Source organism: Sus scrofa, chromosome 2 (assembly GCF_000003025.6).
Source record: "Sus scrofa isolate TJ Tabasco breed Duroc chromosome 2, Sscrofa11.1, whole genome shotgun sequence".
Lineage (NCBI taxonomy): Eukaryota > Metazoa > Chordata > Mammalia > Artiodactyla > Suidae > Sus > Sus scrofa.
The window spans coordinates 11655518-11674601 of record NC_010444.4 but is presented as its reverse complement, the minus strand read 5'-3'; the positions used below and the strand labels follow the sequence as shown (position 1 = coordinate 11674601).

General features: G+C 43.7%; 1 protein-coding gene across 1 annotated transcript; it reads right to left on the bottom strand.

Moving 5' to 3' along the window:
• Positions 245-18876, bottom strand: GIF (gastric intrinsic factor). Its single transcript, XM_003122682.3, has 9 exons — positions 18704-18876; positions 17075-17251; positions 16245-16358; positions 15007-15147; positions 12965-13146; positions 7946-8123; positions 6587-6788; positions 3953-4071; positions 245-520 (listed from the first exon to the last, which is right to left on the bottom strand). The coding sequence occupies exons 1-9, from the start codon at positions 18804-18806 to the stop codon at positions 459-461; spliced, it is 1278 nt and encodes a 425-aa protein (XP_003122730.2). The 5' UTR covers positions 18807-18876; the 3' UTR covers positions 245-458.

Genomic DNA, 19084 nt, shown 5'->3' with positions numbered 1-19084 from the left:
TATGTTGGGGTGTTCCTGCTGTGGCACAGTGGGTTAAGAATCCCACATTGCCACGGCTGTGGTGTAGGTCTCAGCTGCAGCTTGGATTCAGTCCCTGGCCTGGGAACTTCCATATGCCGTGGGTGTGGCCAAAAAAAGAAAGTGTGTTAGTTAATTAATCGAAAAGATCAGAACAACCTCCCAAAATATCAGCCAGACACCCCCTTCTCCCCTCACCCTAAACTTAAATGATGACTGGCCACCATCGTCTTGAGAAATTAGATTTTTTCTTTGATAGTTCACAGATATTGAGACTCTAGGGAAGTTGACCTCATTTATTTTACAGAGCAGTGTCCATATTTCAACCAGGAATCTGGTAGCATTGTAAGTATCCACTCTTTGGCATAGATTTGAAATGATATGAAAGAAATTCCAGCCATCCCGTGGAGATGTTCCGTAGAAGCCGAACCCCCTCCTCCTTAGTACTGTGTGAAATTGGCTGTGATGTGCTCGTGGTTGAAGGGTATATAGTCCGCAACTCCTGGAAACAAGCAGAGAACATGTGACCATGGTGCTCAGAACAGGCCCACCTCCCGCAGGATCAGCCCATTACATTGGTTAGAGGAGCAAACTCGTCGTAGAGTTGACTAGTATGGAAGGAGCATGGAACTGAGATTCAAGGGCTTGTTTGCGGGCTCTAGGTTGCCACATGGAGCATGCCCATGGGCACACCCCTCAGATTGTGCCAGCTTCCTTCCCTCATATATGAAATTGTACCACTAGTCTTTACACTGAAGAGCTATGTTCAGAATGATAAATAATGACTGCCAAGTGCCTCATACAGTATTTGACACATAAAAAGTGTGTAAGAAATGTTGTTATTGGAGTTCCCGTCGTGGTGCAGTGGTTAACGAATGCGACTAGGAACCATGAGGTTGCGGGTTCGGTCCCTGCCCTTGCTCAGTGGGTTAACGATCCGGCGTTGCTGTGAGCTGTGGTGTAGGTTGCAGATGCGGCTTGGATCCTGCGTTGCTGTGGCTCTGGCGTAGGCCGGGGGACTACAGCTCCGATTCGACCCCTAACCTGGGAACCTCCATGTGCCGAGGGAGCGGCCCAAAGAGATAGCAAAAAGACAAAAAAAAAAAAAAAAAAATGTTGTTATTGTTAAAATGGCTTATTTAAGCCAAATTTAGAGCATGCAAGGTGGGAACTTGTATCCATTTTGGAAGATTTTGTAAGGAGTAAGGAAAGACAGTAGCTTGAAAGTTCCTGTCTTGCCAGGCAAGACAGCCAGATGAAGACAATACTGACGACTAATTCTGAAGTGGCCAGGCGTCAGAAAGCAGGACCGTCCTGGGCCCAAATCTTTCTGGATTTCAGAGGACTTTCTGTCCCCAGAAAAAAAGAAAGTAAGTAGTAGACATGAGAATAAGCCTGATTTTTTTTTTTTTTTTTTTTTTTGGCTGTGCCCCTGGTGGAAGTTCCTGGGCCAGGGATCAAGCCCATGGCACAGCAGTGATAACGCTGAATCCTTAACCCACTAAGCCATCAGGGAACTCTGAGAATAAGCTTGATTTAAGCTCCCAAGGCAATTCTTGAGATGAGGGCAATAGAACTAATAATAATAATGATTAGTATTTTTGAACAAATACCATGTGAAAGGCACTGTACTTATTTCAAACAAATTCTTTTTCTTTTTCTGCTGTACAGCGAAGTGATTCAGTTATACACACATACATACCTATGTATATGTGTGTATGTGTGTGTGTGTGTATTCTTTTCTATTATGGCTTATCATAGGATATCGAATATAGTTCCCTGTGTTATGCAGTAGGACCTTGTTGTTTATTCAACCTATATATAAGAGCTTACACCTGCTAACCCCAGACTCCCAATTTTTCCATCCTCCACCCCCCCACCCCCCGACAGCCACAAGTCTGTTCTCTGTCTGTGAGTCTGTTTCTGTTTCATAGATAGGTTCTTTTGTGTCATATTTTAGAGTCCACATGTAGGTCAAACACATTATTTCCAATCCTCACAGTGACCTAAGAAATGGTTATAACCGTTTCCATTTTATAGCTGTGGACACTGGGGCTCAGAGAAGATTCATTATTTGCCTGGTGAAGTTAGAAAATAAGAGACGGGACTTCTAAGCAAGGCCTATGAGACTCTAAGGTATTTGTTAGATGCTTTGCTGCAATTCTGCAGTTTAAATTCTGACTGGCTAGATTTTGTTAGATGCATGATAGGCTCTAAGGAAAACATCTCTTTCATTGTAATCTTGAATAAGAAAGTATCTTGATAAAGCCTCAATCTTGGCTCTGCTGTGACTATCTTGACCTCACATCTCTGTGCACATGATAATGAACATCAGGTTAGCTAGATAACATCATTCTTAGACAAAACCATAGACCAGGAGTTCCCTGGTGGCTCAGTGGGTTAAAGATCTGGTGTTGTCACTGCTGTGGCGCTGGTTTGATCCCTGGCCTAGGAACTTCTGCATGCTGCAGGGAAGGCCAAAAAAAAAAAAAAAAAACAAAAAACAAAAAAAACAAAAACAAAAAAAACCACCCCCCACAAAAAGAACCCCCAAACCCCATAGACCAGTGCTCTTTAAGTCGGAGGATATTTTAGTATTTGTGCAAAAGATTTAAAGATTGGTAAAGTTTTCCTAAAGTCTGAATTTTAGTTTTGCCACTTTCTTAGCATAAACATTCCTCTCATTGGCAATTTTTAAAAAAACTACAACAAAAGAAGGTGAAGCATGGCTTTTGAGCGAAGCTGTGGTGGAAAGCACACTTGTCCTGGGCTTGGTTATCTGCTCTATTACACGCTGCACGTGTGCCTTGGGCAAGTCCCTTTTATGTCTCTGAGACTCGGGTTTCTTTCTCTGTAAAAGAGAATCACGAATTCTGTTTTGCACATAGGTTCATTTGGGGTTAGTAGGTGCAAACTGTTATATTTAGAATGGGTAAGCAGTGAGGTCCTGCTGTACAGCACAGGGAACTCTATCATCTCTTGGGATAGAACATGATGGGAGAGAGTATGAGAAAAAGAATGTACATATAGGTATGACCGGGTCACTTTGCTGTGCAGCAGAAATTGACACAACACTGTAAATCAACTATACTGTAATAAAAAAATTGAAGTCATTAATTTCCACAGATTTGACGTGCATATGAAAGAAGATAATGTTACTACATTAATAGCTGTTATTCATGTGTCTCACGTTTGTTTCCCACTGAATTCATTGTTCTTTTGTTTTACGCATCCACGTTTAATTTTTTAACCCCGAAGTGGCCATCTTCTTATATCACTTTTTTTTTAAGCCTTTCTCACATTATCTGCTTTTTCAAGTGACATTATCAGCTTTTTTTTTTTTTTCAAAGTGGTAGCTCAGTTCATTGGACATTTTCCCACTGGCTCAAAGTGGAGTTAGGATTCCTGATTTTTTTTTTTTTTTTGGCCATTTTAGGAACGCGCTCATGGCATATGGAGGTTCTCAGGCTAGGGATCAAATTGGAGCTGCAGCCGCTGGCCTAGGCACAGCCACACGAGATCCTAGTCGAGTCTGTGATCTACACCACAGCTCACGGCCATGCCGGGTCTTTAAACCCACTGAGCAAGGCCAGGGATTGAACCTGCGTCCTCATGGATGCTGATCAGATTCCTTTCTGCTGAACCCCACAGGAACTCCCCTGATTTTTTTAAAAAGCTATTTTAGATAGCCACCCATCCGTTCCCTCGCCTGCCTATCTATCTATCTGTCTATCTACCTATCTTAGTTACCATGTGTAGTCATAATGTACCTGCACATGTACATACTTATGGAGCCGCTGTATGTACAACTGTTGTATATTTACATACAATGCCATCATTGTTTATCGACTGCATGAATGAATGAAATAGGGAAGTGAAAAGAATTAGCCTTCAAATGGTGGAGGAAAGGCCCACATTCCTTTTCTTCTCTCACCTTCGTTTAAGGGCGTTTGGCCACTCAGAAACTGCCAGTACGTCCTGTGGTTGACATTTTCAGCGATATTGTTAATAGAAGAGACCACCGGTCCCCAGGACGTCATTGTCGTTTCAAATCTGTAAGAGTAAAATCATCTGTGAGGAACACCTCACTTTAAGTCCGGTGACGAGAAGTTAAAGTGAAAGGACAGAGACATTCTGAATGCTTTAAAGGTCAGGAAAATCATGTTGAGAAGAGAAAGTGCGAATCACTAATGCGTACAGAATCACTAATGCATACATCACCAGGAAGTAAGTAAAAAGAAACTAAACAGATTTCGAAAAACAAAACAAAACAAAACCGTCAATCAGCAAATTTTTAAAGTGTAGATGTCCAAAAAGGGGCAAAGAATTAGGAGAGTGAGGGAATGAATATCCAAAATTGAATATTTTGCAGTTGTGAAAATCATATTTTTCAAGACTTTTCAGTGACATGGGAAAATGCTTATGCAAGCATGTTAAGTGAAAATGTGGGATACACACTGCATAAGAAATATCTCCCTATCTGATGTATATTATGGATCACAACTATTTGTAATACACGTGGAGAAAAACACCTATGAAATTATAAAAAATACCAGTGATTATATTGTGGATGGACTATATAGATGCTTTGTTTTTTTTCCTTTTTGCTTTTGCCCCCTTAAAATTTCTACTGTGTATATTTATGACATTTATAGTTAGAAAAAGAAAAATCAGGCAGCATTAAAGCTAAGCTTAGAGAAAAAGTAAATGTCTTGAGGGTTGTTTGATAATTAAGTATCCTTGAAAGTCAGTCTTTATCCTGACCTGTTCTACTGAAGTTGGGAAGTGATGGAGCTTGTCTGGGAGCAGCAGGCATGTGTACTTATCCTGACCCCGGGGGGTCAGCTCCCATGTCGCTTAACCGTCAGCTCCTTGGCTTTTGTCAGCTTTTCTCCTGGAGAGTGTCTGCAGAATTTGATCACGTCATCTCTTTCTCTCTCTCTCTCTCTTTCTCTCCTGCCCACCCCCCTTTTTTTTGGCTGCACCCACGGCCTGCAGAAGTTCTCAGGCCAGGGATCCAACCAGCGTCCCAACAGTGACAACTCTGGATCCTTAACCCACTAGGCCACCAGGAAACTCCTTCATGTTATCTTTCCTTTGAAAGGACCTCCTTTTTTCCTTTCCATGACCTGGCATTTTCCCTCCTCCTCCTCCTCTAGATTTGTCTTCGCCGCATTTCTCTACTGTTTCCTATTTTTGCAAACTATAAATATTCCCTCAAATTTAATGTTCTCCTCCGTGATTAATCTCTACATTCCTCCCTTTCCCATCTGGGCAATGGAAAGAATGTGGCCTTCAGAATCACTCAGATCTGGGTTCAGATCTCATCTCTGTTGGATTCACTTTATGTGATCTTTAGAATATTACTTAACTTTTTGGATCGAATGGGTTCTTTCTGTAAAATGGGACCAATTGCATAGGTCTCATGGTTTTATTGGAAGCACTCTATCTGCCACCTACCGCATGGTCCCTAACTTCAGTTGTCACTCTACTGATGACTACCTAATCTTTTTTGCTTTGTCCTAACCTTTTTTTCCCTAGGATTTCCTTTATTCCACCAAAAGCTCCTCATGTTTCTGTTTCAAACACCATCAGTGAGACCTGTCTAAAGGAATTTTGTTTTTCTCTGAAGGACAGTCTTTCTTTGAGACATTTCCTGTCAATAGTTTTGAAGCGTCTTCCTCTTGATCTCCCCATCCAGTCACGCACAAGCTCTGGGGAGACTTCTTCGGGATGTGTCCATTTATCCTAGATGAAAGCCTCCCACTTTACAGCTTCACTTCTGCAGTCATGTCCTAGTTTTCCTCCTGGTCACTCATTCTCCAACCCAGTCACCACGTTACAATATGACTTTCCTGATTCAAAAACTTGCAAGGCTTCTCTGTAACCTGAAGTCTGATTTTCTTAGCTTGGCGTTTCAGGCTTGCTGCAATGTCACCCAACCTATCCTTCCAGACATCACTCCCTTAATTAGTCCTGTATTATCTTCTCTAGTCAAGCTGGTCTATTCATTGACCCTAAATTCCTTTCTCAGTCCTGTCTCAGGTGCCTTATCCTCACCATCCCCTCTTCCTGGAACACCATCCGCCCATATCTTTCTATAGTGTATCTAGTCTTTGAATGTGGCCCAAAGCCACGAGCCTTCCTTGACTCTTCAGATCCACAGTGGGCTCTCTCTCTTTTGAATTTCTGGTTTGAAAACTCCATCATAGGTTGACTGGAATGATTTAATTTTAATTTATTTTTTGTGGCAGTTCATCTCTATTTTTTCATATTCAAGTAGAGTTGATTTACAATGTTGTGCCAATTTCTACCGTACAGCAAAGTGACCCAGTCATATATGTATTATGATACTTTCTTATAGACTCTATCATGGTCTATTCCAATGATTTAATTTTTGTGAGAGCCTTGCCTCATTACTAGACTGCAGACACCTCAAGGGGCTGTTAAATAAAGATCTGTTAAACTATCAGAAGGGGGAAACATAAGAAAATGAAGGAAGAAGAGAGAGAGAATGAGAATCAGGTAGGGCTTGGGGGGAATGGCAACTATCCCTTATAGCACTCACTTGAACTTGGGGTTTTTGCGCTGTGCCTCCTCTAGGACAATAAGTAGCACGGATCCTCTTTTCACACTAACACTGATGGTTTCATTGAAGAGCAGCTCCACGCCCCTCAGCTGGTTATTTATGGTGTATATGACGGTGATGTTGGGTGCTGGGGTGGGAACAGGGCTGGGGTGGTTGGGTAGAGTTGGTGGCACCTCATGACCTGTGAAGAGCAAAGCGGCCAAGTTTGTTAAAGATTATGGTGCAGTCTCTGTTATTGGCAGCTCGCCCCAGAAAACATTTCAAGAAATAACAGTGATTGTGTGTCCTTCATGGATTATTCTTAGAAAATGATCTGATCTATAAAGCGCTCATTTCCATTCCAGAGAATTTATCATAGCTGAAGCATTGACAGCCAGCTTAACGATAAACATTTATTTTATGAAAAGAATTTGAAAGCTGAATGGAGGATTGTGAGCCCTAAATCATGGGTTTTACATGGTACTCACTGTTCACTTGTGAGTTTTTAAAATTTGTTAATTTGGAGTTCCCGTCGTGGCGCAGTGGTTAACAAATCTGACTAGGAACCATGAGGTTGCGGGTTCGGTCCCTGCCCTTGCTCAATGGGTTAATGATCTGGCGTTGCCGTGAGCTGTGGTGTAGGTCGCAGACGCGGCTCGGATCCCGAGTTGCTGTAGCTGTGGCATAGGCTGGCAGCTACAGCTCCGATTCGACCCCTAGCCTGGGAACCTCCATATGCCGTGGAATATGGAATACTACTCAGCCATAAAAAGAACAAAATAATGCCATTTGCTGCAACATGGGTGCAACTAGAGATTCTTATACTAAGTGAAGTAAGTCAGAAAGGGAAAGACAAATACCATATGATATCACTTATATGTGGAATCTAAGATGTGGCACAAACGAACTTATCTACAAGACAGAAACAACTCATGGACATAGAGGACAGACTCATCGTTGCCAAAGGGGAGGGAGGAGGGAGTGGGATGGACTGGGAGTTTGGGGTTGGTAGATGCAAATTATCCCATTTAGAATGGATAAGCAATGAGGTTCTCCTGTACAGCACAGGGAATTATATCCAGTATCTTGGAATAGACCTCAACGGAAGATCATATGAGAAAAAGAATGTATGTATGTGTTTGACTGGGTCTCTATGCTGTACAGCAGACATTGACACAATGCTACAAATCAACCATACTCTAATAAAAATAAAATTTAAAAAACAAATTAAGAATTGAAGTTAGGTAATAATACTTGACATATAATAGTCAAATGAAAAAAAAAATGATCCGTGGATCATTCCTGGCATAAGTTGCCGTTTTTATGACACAGGGAGAGGCAGAAGTTAAGAGTTCTTACCAGGGCTGCAAGACACATGGGGCACATCTAGATAGGTCTTGCCTTTCAGGGAAGGGAGGATTTGGGCAATGGCCATGGGGTTGTGGAATTTCCCCTCCTTAATCTCAGTAAGTACAGTATCCATGGTCTTCTGGCAGTCCCACTCCTTGTTAGGTCGCTCAGGTGTCACAGAGAGAGCCTGGGACAGGGAGGTGGGGAAGAGAGAGAGAGAGAGAGATATTAGGCAAAGCTGAGAGTTGGCTTTTATAAGCCTTATAAGGGAAAGACTTGATCCCTCGTCTTTGTGATCAACCAGAGTTCAAAAACCAAAGCTGTATGAGGTTCGGGACAATGTGTCTTATTCACAGCTGTGTCCCCACCACTTGGCACAGTGCGTCACACAGCAGTCACACCACAAAGGTCTGAGCTAGACTCAGATTCAGGGAGTGTCATTAGAGCTGCTGTGTTTACTCATAGTTCTTATATGTAGAAGAGGATGGGAGCTGGGCAAAGTAAGCTCCAGGATGGGACCACCTGGCCATCTAACCATAGTAGGTGTCTTTTTTGTTGTTGTTATTCGTATACCCTTTAGAGGACTCTTCCCACATTTTGTGATCATGTCAGGATGGTCAGCCAGCCTCTCCATAACTCTGGCCATAGTGTGTGGGTAGGGAGGACTCAAGGCCTGGGCTGGGATAGTGCCATCCTTGGGTGGCAAGTATCATCCTTTGGGTGACAGGGATTGGGGGCATGTGCACTAATCAGAGTCCTTCCCTGATCTACAGACACTAGGGGAAAGAAGCATTTTCTTTTTTTTTTTTTTTTTTTTTCTGCTGAAGTTACTTAGCTGGAACTATGTGAGTCATCCCTGAACTGCTAGTGACCCTCTTTCTCAGCCACTTAGAAGAAGCTATGCGGCAGGAGAGAGTGAGACAAACCAAGGCTGAGCGACAAAGAAAGAGTGGTCCCTGATATCATGATTTGAGCCCTTTATTTTGATGAATCCTGAAATCACCCAATCCAGCCATGAATTCCCCCAGTTTACAGTGAATAGTGATTCCCAGTTTTTTTGTTTTTTCTTTTTCTTAAGCAAAAAGACTCATTTGCAAAATGAGTCTTGAGGAATACACCAAGCAAGTCACTCTCCTTTGCTGAGCTTTCTATCTCTCATGGGTAAAAGAGAAATCATAGTTCCTGCCTACTTTTGGAGTGGTCGCTGCAGGCTTAGAGGGACCCCAGGCAAATGCACTTTGGGATGTGTGATGTGAAAGCTGTCGTTACCACCTCTCTGTTTTTAGGGCCATGCTGACCACAGCCACCAGAGTGTGTTAATGGGCTGGGGTTGCTGATGATGGATTTACCTGAGATTTGAGTGGGAAATGAGAGAAGAGGGAGACGGAAGCTAGAAATGACTGTGTGAGCTAGAGGCAGCAGTGTGAGCAATAGGGCAGTTTGGATGGGCCCTGTTCCTCTCTCTTACCATAACAATGACTTGTCCCAGAGGCCAAGTTACAGGGCAGTTTGGTTAAAGGGCATCAGGTCGCTACTCCCAGCAAACATCCTGTCCACTTGCCACATTCGCCTCCCAAAACTCACTAAACAAGATGTATCCCCTTGCTTAGGGGATAAAACATTTCCAACGCCAACACTCTATAGAGAGGCGTAACTGTTACAAGTCATGAATTACTTTGCATGAAGAAGTTTATCTCTCCAAGTTCAGTTTTTGTTAGAGGAAGCTTGAGAGCGTTGGGATGCCGATGGAAGAAAGAGGAGGGATTCTGGAAGAGGGGAAGTGCCCCAGAGTGCCTCTGGGAAGCAATGTGGACGGCTTAGGTCACTCGAAGGGCAATGACAGCTGGCAGAGGGCGAAGGAAGGCTGACAAGGAAGGCTAAGATCACCCTCTTGGAGCTCCCATCGTGGCTCAGTGGTGATGAACCTGACCAGGATCCGTGAGGACGGGGGTTTGATCCCTGGCCTTGCTCAATGGGTTCAGGATCCAGGGTTGCCATGAGCTATGGTGTAGGTCACAGATGCAGCTCAGATCCCGTGTTGCTGTGGCTGCTGTGTAAGTCCCACAGCTGTAGCTCCAATTCGACCCCTAGCCGGGAAACTTCCATATGCCATGAGTGAGGCCCTAAAAAAAAAAAAAAAAAAAAAGATCTCCCTCTCTTCTGCTGGGACAATTATGGAAAACTGCACTGTGCCGGTGATTTTTTTTTTTTTTTAATACCTTTGCTATTATGGGGAAAATGAAATTCTGAGGAATTCAGTATCGGCCAATCTGGGTTTCAAATCCAAGTTGTTACAGCCTTAGAACGCTTTGCTTTTCTACACTAATTTTATATTGGAAAAAGATTATTTATTAGATGTTTGGTGATTTTAGACATTAGATTTTGCCTGGGTAAACTCTGGCATAATGGGTATAGAGAGAGGTTTTGTGTTCTGACAAGAAATCTAAGTGGCTTTTGCTGTCTAGATGGATGTGGTCCTGCCTTTTTCCCAGGAATAGCTTTAGTTCCCCGGGACAGTTTATCAGGGTGTACCCTGTACAAGATAAAATCCCAAACAGAATTCACAAACCAAATTAACAAACGCAAACATTTCTACGGCGATAAGGTGAGCAAGTTTGTTTTACCTGAGTCATAAGGAAAACTGGTTTTGTATTTCTTCCAGACTCCCTCTGTTCCTCCACAAAGCTTTCTGAACCTGAGCCCATTGAATGCTTCCGTTTCAGCTATAGAAACAGCGTTTTGTTCTCTGGCAAAATTTCATTGACTACAACATGATGTAGAAACTGGCTTTGTTTTCCTTAGTTGGTTCTATGGCACATTGGAGCGGGGATTTTGTATTTACTCTTATGTTTAACAGGAACACATTTCTAGTGTCTTTATGCCCTCTCTTCACTTTTTTAATCTTAATTTTTTTTTTTTTTGGACTGTACTCATGGCATTCAGAAGTGCCCAGGCCAGGGATTGAACCAGAGCCCCAGAAGTGACAATGCGGAATCCTCAACTGCTAGGCCACCAGGGAACTCCTAATCTTAATTTTTAAAAATATTTTTAAAATTGAGATGTAATTGACACATCACATTATCTTAGTTTCAAGTATACTAACAAATGACTTGGTATTTGTGTATTGCTGAAGGTGTATATTGTCAGTGAGTCTGTTTAACCTCTATCACGTATAGTTTCACAGTGTTTTCTTGTGATGAGAACTTTTTTTTGGTGATCAGAACTTTTAAGATTTACTCTCTTAGGAAATTTCAAATATATAGTACAGTATTATTAATTGTATCCACCATGCTGTATATTACATTGCTAATTTTTGATGTGTGGAATATCAAACCAGTCTTCATCCCCTAGCACTAGTTCAGAGCTAAATTGGATTTGAGGCTGTAACTCCATGATTCTGTTTTCTTTTTAACTGATGTATAGTTAATTTATGATATTAGATTAATTTCAAGTGTATAACATAGTGATTCAGCATTTTTGCAGATTACACCCCATTATAGATTATTATAAAATAATAGCTATCATTCCCTGTGCTATAGAGTTATGTCTTTGTTGCTTATCTATTTTATACGTGGTCGTTTGTATCTGTTAATCCCATACCCCTAACTTGTGCCTCCTTTCCTCCCTCTCCTCTTTGGTAACTACAAGTTTGTTTTCTCTATCTAGGAGTCTATTTTTGTTTTGCATGCGCTTTCATTTGTATTATTTTTATTTTTTATTTATTTATTAATTAAAAAATTTTTTTTGCTCTTTACAGCCACACCTGCGGCATAGGGAGGTTCCCAAGCTAGGGGTCTGATCGCAGCTACAGCTGCCAGCCTATGCCACAGCCACATCCAAGCCAGATCCGAGCTGCATCTGCGACTCACACCACAGCTCACAGCAACCCTGGATCCCCAACCCACTGAGCGAGGCCAGGGATCAAACCCGCAACCTCATGGTCCCTAGTTGGATTCGTTTCTGCCTTGCCACGATGGGAACACCATGTATTACTTTTTGGATTCTACCAATAAGTGATATGATACAACACTTATCTTTTTCTGTCTGATTAATTTCACTAAGCATAATATTGTGATTCTCTGTTTCTTGGGCTTTCCAAGTTGGAAAGGTCATGATGTAGTTTTTCTGTCAATCCTGTAGGGCATTTTGAGATTTTTGGAAAATAAATTTCTTCGGTTAAACTAGAGGATTTGGCCACAGACGACCCTTCAATTTCTGATTTTAGTTTGTTCTCTCTCCCCACTATTACTGGAGTCTCTTCCAAGGAATGATGGTGCTCTAGTCACCCCTAATCAATGAAGAGGGAGGGGTGTGTGTGTGTGTGTGTGTGTGTGTGTGTGTGTGTGTGTGTGTGTGTGTGGTCGTATTTGGAGCTATATCAAGTAGCATCTTATAGAACCCAAGCCTGAGAATCTATACGAGGGAAGCATAGGACTGAATATAGACTTGATGACCAGACCCATCTGGCTTTGCCATATATTAGGGATCTTTGTGGGATTGAGATGAGATTGAGATGGCAAAAGAGCTTGATAAAGATTAATGTCCAGCCAGCCTTAGATTATTTTCGTTAATCATTTTGAATACAATCCCACCATTTTTGGGTCAAGATAAAGGGCTGGTAAAAGAACACTTGATTGGCAAGATGGAATTAGAAGATTCAATACCTTTTGAGAACCTACTCGAATATCCATTTCTTTAGGCACCAAACTTTCAATTGTCCATAATGATTATGAACAAGCTGATTATTATTAATAATAAACAAATACATTTCTTAGATTTGTTCCTTTTTTTATTTTCCAAGGAAGGGAAAAGAGTTTATGTATGCTTGTTTTTATACTTTACCTATGAGGTGGGGGAATTATCACTTACCTATATTTGACCAGTAGAGAAAGTGAGGTGCCATAAGGAATCTACCTCGGGTCACGCTAGCCAGTCTTCCCCAAGATATAAGCAGCAGCCTGGTCTCTTGGTCCCACAAGCCAGACTTAGCAGCATGGGTGCAAGGAAGAGCGTCAGTGACGCGGTTACCTGCATGGCGAGGCCAGTGCTATAGATGTTTCCAATGATTCCGTTGTCTTGGATCCTCATGCTGATATTCTCCACAGTATTCCTCAGTACCTGACTGAACAGGGCTCTGTACCCTTCCTCTGAGCCTACGGGGATCTTGTTGTACATACAGGTCAGGGCCAAGGTTGCCATTGCTCCTGTGTCTGTGAATCAAAGGGAGGAATTAAGACCACCATCTCCACCACAACACGAACAGCTAGCATTTCCTTTACCCTTCAGGACAATCCGTGAAATAGGACCCAATGATCTCCATGTAAGGGAGGAGGAAATGGAGGCTCAGAGAAGTTAGGTAACTACCCAAGGCCACACAGCTCGTAAGCAGCAGCACTGGCACCTGAATGCAGATCCATGTGATGCCACAACTCATGTTTTGAATGAAAGGAGACTGGCAGCATATGCAAGCCCACTCCTCTTGTCCTGGGGCTTCTCTTTCGAGATGTCACCAGTTCGTGAAGGCCCAGCGAGGCCCACCTCTGCATGAAGCCTTCCGGCCCATCCCACCCGACAGGTGCAGGCTCTCTTCTGAACTCCCTTAGTGTTTGTTGTTTGTACCTGTTTTAACATCTTGACACTTTGTGCTGTCACTGTGCTCTGGGAGCTTGGATGTGGGGGGTTGGGTTTTGCATTCCCCCACAGGAACCAGCAGAGGAGATTTTTTTCATTATTTCATTATTTATTGTATGTGGACTCAAACATATAATAGCAAACTGTGGCACGAGGAGACCAGAACAAATCAAACACTTGCCAGATGGCATTTTTTTTTCATTGATTTTTTTCTCCTCACCCTAATCTCCACCCAAAGATTGCATCACCTCATTAAGGGGGACAACATTGGCAAAGTCCCAATTCCTGAACCGGCAGAGATACCCCAGCAATGCACAAGGTCCCAGATGGGGAACAAAGACTACCGTGTTTTTGACTCACAGGGAGGGTGCTTTATTTTGTTTTTTTAATTTTATTTTCATTTTTGTCTTTTCGCCTTTTTCTAGGACCGTGTCCCACAGCATATGGGGGTTCCCAGGCTAGGGGTCAAATCGGAGCTGTAGCTGCCGGCCTACACCAGGGCCACAGCAACGCGGGATCCGAGTCGCGTCTGCAGCCTACACCACAGCTCACGGCAATGCCGGATCCTTATCCCACTGAGCAAGGCCAGGGATCGAACCCGCAGTCTCATGGTTCCTAGTCAGATTTGTTAACCACCGCGCCACGACGGGAACTCCAGGGAGGGTACTTTAGTAAATGAATATCTACCTGTGTGTTGGTCTGACTGAACCTGAAATGAGAGAGGTTGCTGATGAGGCCTGTATAAGGGGTGAAAACCTGAGATCATGCTATTGCTTGCAGAGTGGCAGAGGAAAAAAGATGACCACAAATGAGGGACATAAAAGTGGCCCTCACAGAGGGGATTATATAGAGAAGGGATTGGTATGCACAGAAGAAGGCTGTGGCGTTGTAGAGGATAAAGCTTCGGAAATTCACAAGTAGCCATGTGCTTGTAGGATAAAGGAATGATGGTTCCAGTGTATCTTTTGAGGGGAGCATCATGGGTTTAAGGTTCAGAGGGTAGCTGTTTATTATAAAGAGAACATTTGGATGTTGTAAGGAGAAGCACTGAGAAGAAGCGTGCGTGGAAGCATCAGTATCAGTTCAAGATGAGGTTCAGGGTGGGGCTTTGTGTCGACATTGATTTAATCATTGAATCATTCCCCTGGGAACAATGCCTGATTTGGATGATGTGTTTATTATTCCCAACGGAGATTCTGTAACTGGCAGACATGGTAAGCATTGTCCTGGTTTCCATGTTTTACTTTCTCTCTTTCATTTATGCCTTCATTCACATGTCTAACCAATATTTGCTAAGCATCTTCCATCTGCAGACATTTTCATGGTCCTCAGCTCCTCCTCCATGGAAAGCTCCCCCTGCACTGTCCCCTGTAGCTCTACCCTTCAGTGCTTTGATGTTCCCAGCTCAGGACGGTGTTTGCAAGTGCTGACCTACTCACCCATGTTGAAGGGAGAGGAATTGGCCAGCAGGGTCTTGGCAAAACGGGCTGCTAGCGGTAAGGTCTTCTCCGGGTTATTCTGGCACAGCGTCAGGATCCCCAGACTTGGCTCGTAGAAGGTTGAAGCATGGGTATCAAGGCCTGGGAAGGAGAAGGAGGGCCTTCCTAAGACTAATGTTGTGAAAAAGGAAAAGCCAACCCTTTTTTTTCTTAATTGTAAATTCATTTTACAAATGAGGAAAGTGATGCCAACCTAGGTTAAATAAATTGTCTAAGGTTGGGGAGTTCCTGTGGTGGCACAGTGGAAACAAATCCGACTAGTATTCATGAGGATTCAGGTTCGATTCCTGGCCTTGCTCAGTGGGTCAGGGATCTGGAGTTGCCATGAACAGTGGTGTAGGTTGCAGACGTGGCTTGGATCCCATGTTGTTGTGGCTGTGGTGTAGGCTGGCAGACCCCTAGCCTGGGAACTTCTATATGCCACAGGTGGGGGCCCTAAAAAGCAAAAAAAAAAAAAAAAAATTGTCTCAGGCTAGTTATTTTCTTTTTCATTTGATACTTGATTTTAATAACATGACCAGAAAGGGGACCCTTTGACAACAAAATTGTTAAAATGGTAGAATATTATATTATGGCGATTCTTTTTAAAAATTATAGTTGATTTCCAGTGTTCCTTCAGTTTCTGCTGTACAGCAAAGTGACCCAGTCATACATGTTTATACATTCTTTTTTTTTTCTTGTACTATCTTCCATCATGTTCTAACCCAAGCAATTGGATATAGTTCCCTGTGCTGTACAGTAGGACGCCATTGCTTATCCATTACAAATGTAATAGTTTGCATCTACTAACCCCAAACTCCCCTTCCATCTCACTCTCTCCTTCCCCCATGGCAAACACAAGTCTGCTCTCCATGTCTGTGATCTGTCTACATAGACATTGCTAGAAAACCTGTCCAAAAAGAAAGATTCCATAGTGGCAGGGGGTAACTTCAGGGGGTCTCAGAATGTCATGTGGCATGAGAAGAGAATACAAGGATGCTGCTGTCCTCAGGTGATAGCATTGACTTGCATCCCTGGGATAGTGGTCAGTTCACTGGACTGGAAGTGGAGAGCTCACCGGTGGGGTTATCAGAGTTACTTGGTATCTCTTCCCTAAGTTTCCACTCTCCCAATCCTTTTCTTTATAGATTTCAAATTTTGGGAAAGGACCGTTTGCCTCCCTTCCCCCTTCCTCTTACTTGGAGGTGCCCAGTTCTCCATTTGCCCCTGTAGAATGGCTATTCTGTTCCCAGGGTCTCGGCAGGAGGAGGTGAGTGCCATGATGGTGAGGGCGAGCTGACCTGTGGTCAGGTCTGTAGACGAGAGAACAAATCGTTCAATAAAGGCATTCTCAGGGGAGAGAGTACCGAAATCAGGGCTGGGCTCTCGGCTTCTTTCCAGATCCTTTTGACTTTTTAATAATGTGATTAGATGCTTTTTTGACCTGTCTTCCTGAAGGAAAGGAGTATAGAAAAACACCAAAGGAACGTTTAATCTAGTGGCCTCTGGGACTTGACAAGCCCATCAGGAACTTCTGGTATCCGTTTGGAAAAGCAGCAAGAGTCCCCACACCAATTCATATACAGGAATGTATAGGTACAAAATAATTTTTTACTGGATTCATATTTATCTAACTTGAGCCTCAAGGCAACTCTGGTGAGGTAGGCAGAGCAGAGGTTTTATTATTGTTGTTGCTGTTATTGCTGTCAGTGTTATTGTTATTAGAATTATCTGCATCTTGCAGATGAGGAAGGTGAGGTTGATTGGGATCGGTGACCAGTTCAAGGTCACAGAGTCAATAACTGGCAGAGCAGACCCAGAAGCTGGCTCTTTGACATCTAATCTGGAGCTCTTTCTGCTTTATTGCCTTCCTCTGAGGATCCTGACTTTACAGATCCTCCCAGGTATGTAGGGAAAGGTGTTTGGGTGACTCAGGTGCAGTCAGAGGTGGCACTGGGGTTGGGGGGACATGGAGATGGGGGTCCGGGGTGAAGATTCAGGGGGCATGCAGAGGGCTGTGGCTTCTCACCGGAGGTGTTGCTGGCCATGAGCTTGTAAGTCAGGAGCTCCTGGGCCTCTGTGTTGTAGGCTCCGGCCAGGTTCATGGCAATCAGGATGCTGGGGTTTGGGAAGGCCGAGCTGGTCACGGACTGCTCCATGAGCACCTGGATGCCATTAACCAAGGGCTGCTCTGCAGAGGGAACAGCTGACAAGGGCAAAGCCATTTACTAAACCCCTCTCCCTCGCTCCTCCTTTCTCAGAAACACGGTTTCTGTGTCTCTCAGAGAGGACAGGATAAGCATCAATATACTCAGAGACGCCTCCTTTAGGGGTGATTATTATTATTTTTTGGCCACGTCCACAGCATGAGGAAGCTCCTGGGCCAGGGGTCGAACCTGTATCACAACAGTGGTGCCAGCCATTATGGTGACAACACCAGGTCCTTAAGCTGCTTTGCCACAAGGGAACTCGTAGGGGTGATTATTAAAGAGAAATGGAGAATCAATTATACTTGGATACATTTTTTTTTGGTCTTTTTGCCTTTTCTGGGGTCGCTCCCGTGGCATATGGAGGTTCCCAGGCTAGGGATCTAATCGGAGCTTTAGCTGCCGGCCTACACCAGAGCCACAGCAACGCAGGATCTGAGCTGTGTCTGCGACCTGCACCACAGCTCACGGCAACGTCGGATCCTCAACCCACTGAGCCAGGCCAGGGACCGAACCCACAACCTCATGGTTCCTAGTCGGATTCGTTAACCACTGAGCCACGATGGGAACTCCTGGATAAAATTTTTTAATTAAATAAATAAATTGCATTAAAATAAACAAAAAAGGTAGATGGAGAAAACACTGAGATTTTCTTTAGAGGTCAGTCGGTTCCTCCACCTACCCAAATAAATCTTATCTTTAAGAAGTGATTTCTCAGGAGTTCCTGTCGTGGCTCATCAGTAACAACCTGACTATTATCCATGAGGATGCAGGTTCAATCCCTGACCTTGACTGGTGGGTTAAGGATCCGGCATTGCCATGAGCTGTGGTATAGGTTGCAGATGCAGCTCAGATCCTGTGTTGCTGTGGCTGTGTCTGTGTCATAAGCCAGCAGCTGCAGCTCTGATTTGACCCCTAGCCTGGGAACTTCCACACGTGGCAGGTGCAGCCATAAAAAAGCAAAAACAGCAGCAATAACAAAAGAGTGATTTCTCACTTAGTAACATCAAGCCATATGACTCACAGACCTTTCATACTATTTCTAGCTTGTTCCTAGAAAGCATCTCTTTTTCCCCTTACTCTTACCAGAAAAATACGAAAGATTTGGGATCTGACCTATCTGTAGCAGGTACCCAACATTCCCATTAGTGGCGGTATCTGGTCAGAACAGCCCCTGAAGGTCTCTCCCTGTACCACCCAACCATCATTCCTGCAACAGTTTTCGGTTGCTCTTAATGTAAAATGCATAGACTTGCCTCTCGAGGAACTTGTGCCCTTGAGTCAGGAAAGGTGAAGCACACACACTCACTCCCTGACCCTCCCGTTTTGAAACTCCATCATGATGGCTATTTTCAGTCTCTTTCTCATCAGCAGAAGCCAGTGTCTGAGGTTTCTGCCTGTCCCCAGGGTATTTGCTGCCTTGACCTACTTGGAAAAAATACTCTACTCACAGCATGAGCTTCGGGTCTGGGTGCTGGTTCCGGCCACAGCCCAGAGAAGGGTCAGGAGCTGGAGGGCAGCTCGGGCCATCCCACTCTCTCCTGTGCTATCCATGTCTCCTGTTCACAAGTCCCAGGGTTCACAAATAGACTCTTCCTCTCCTTTTTCTTATATATGCTTCTCTTGGTAAAACACCCTGCCCTCCTCCCTCCTCCCAGCTACTTCTAATTGCTTCCGTTGACCTCTCTCTCTCTCCCTGGGTGAAATAATTTTCCATCTGCTTATCTAAGTTTACCTGCTATAGACCCTCCAAGGTGTCTGAAGTTGACTTCTAGGCAGCCCGGTCATGTGGGGTCATATGAAATGCTTAGGGCTTAGTGTACAGTGAAGGC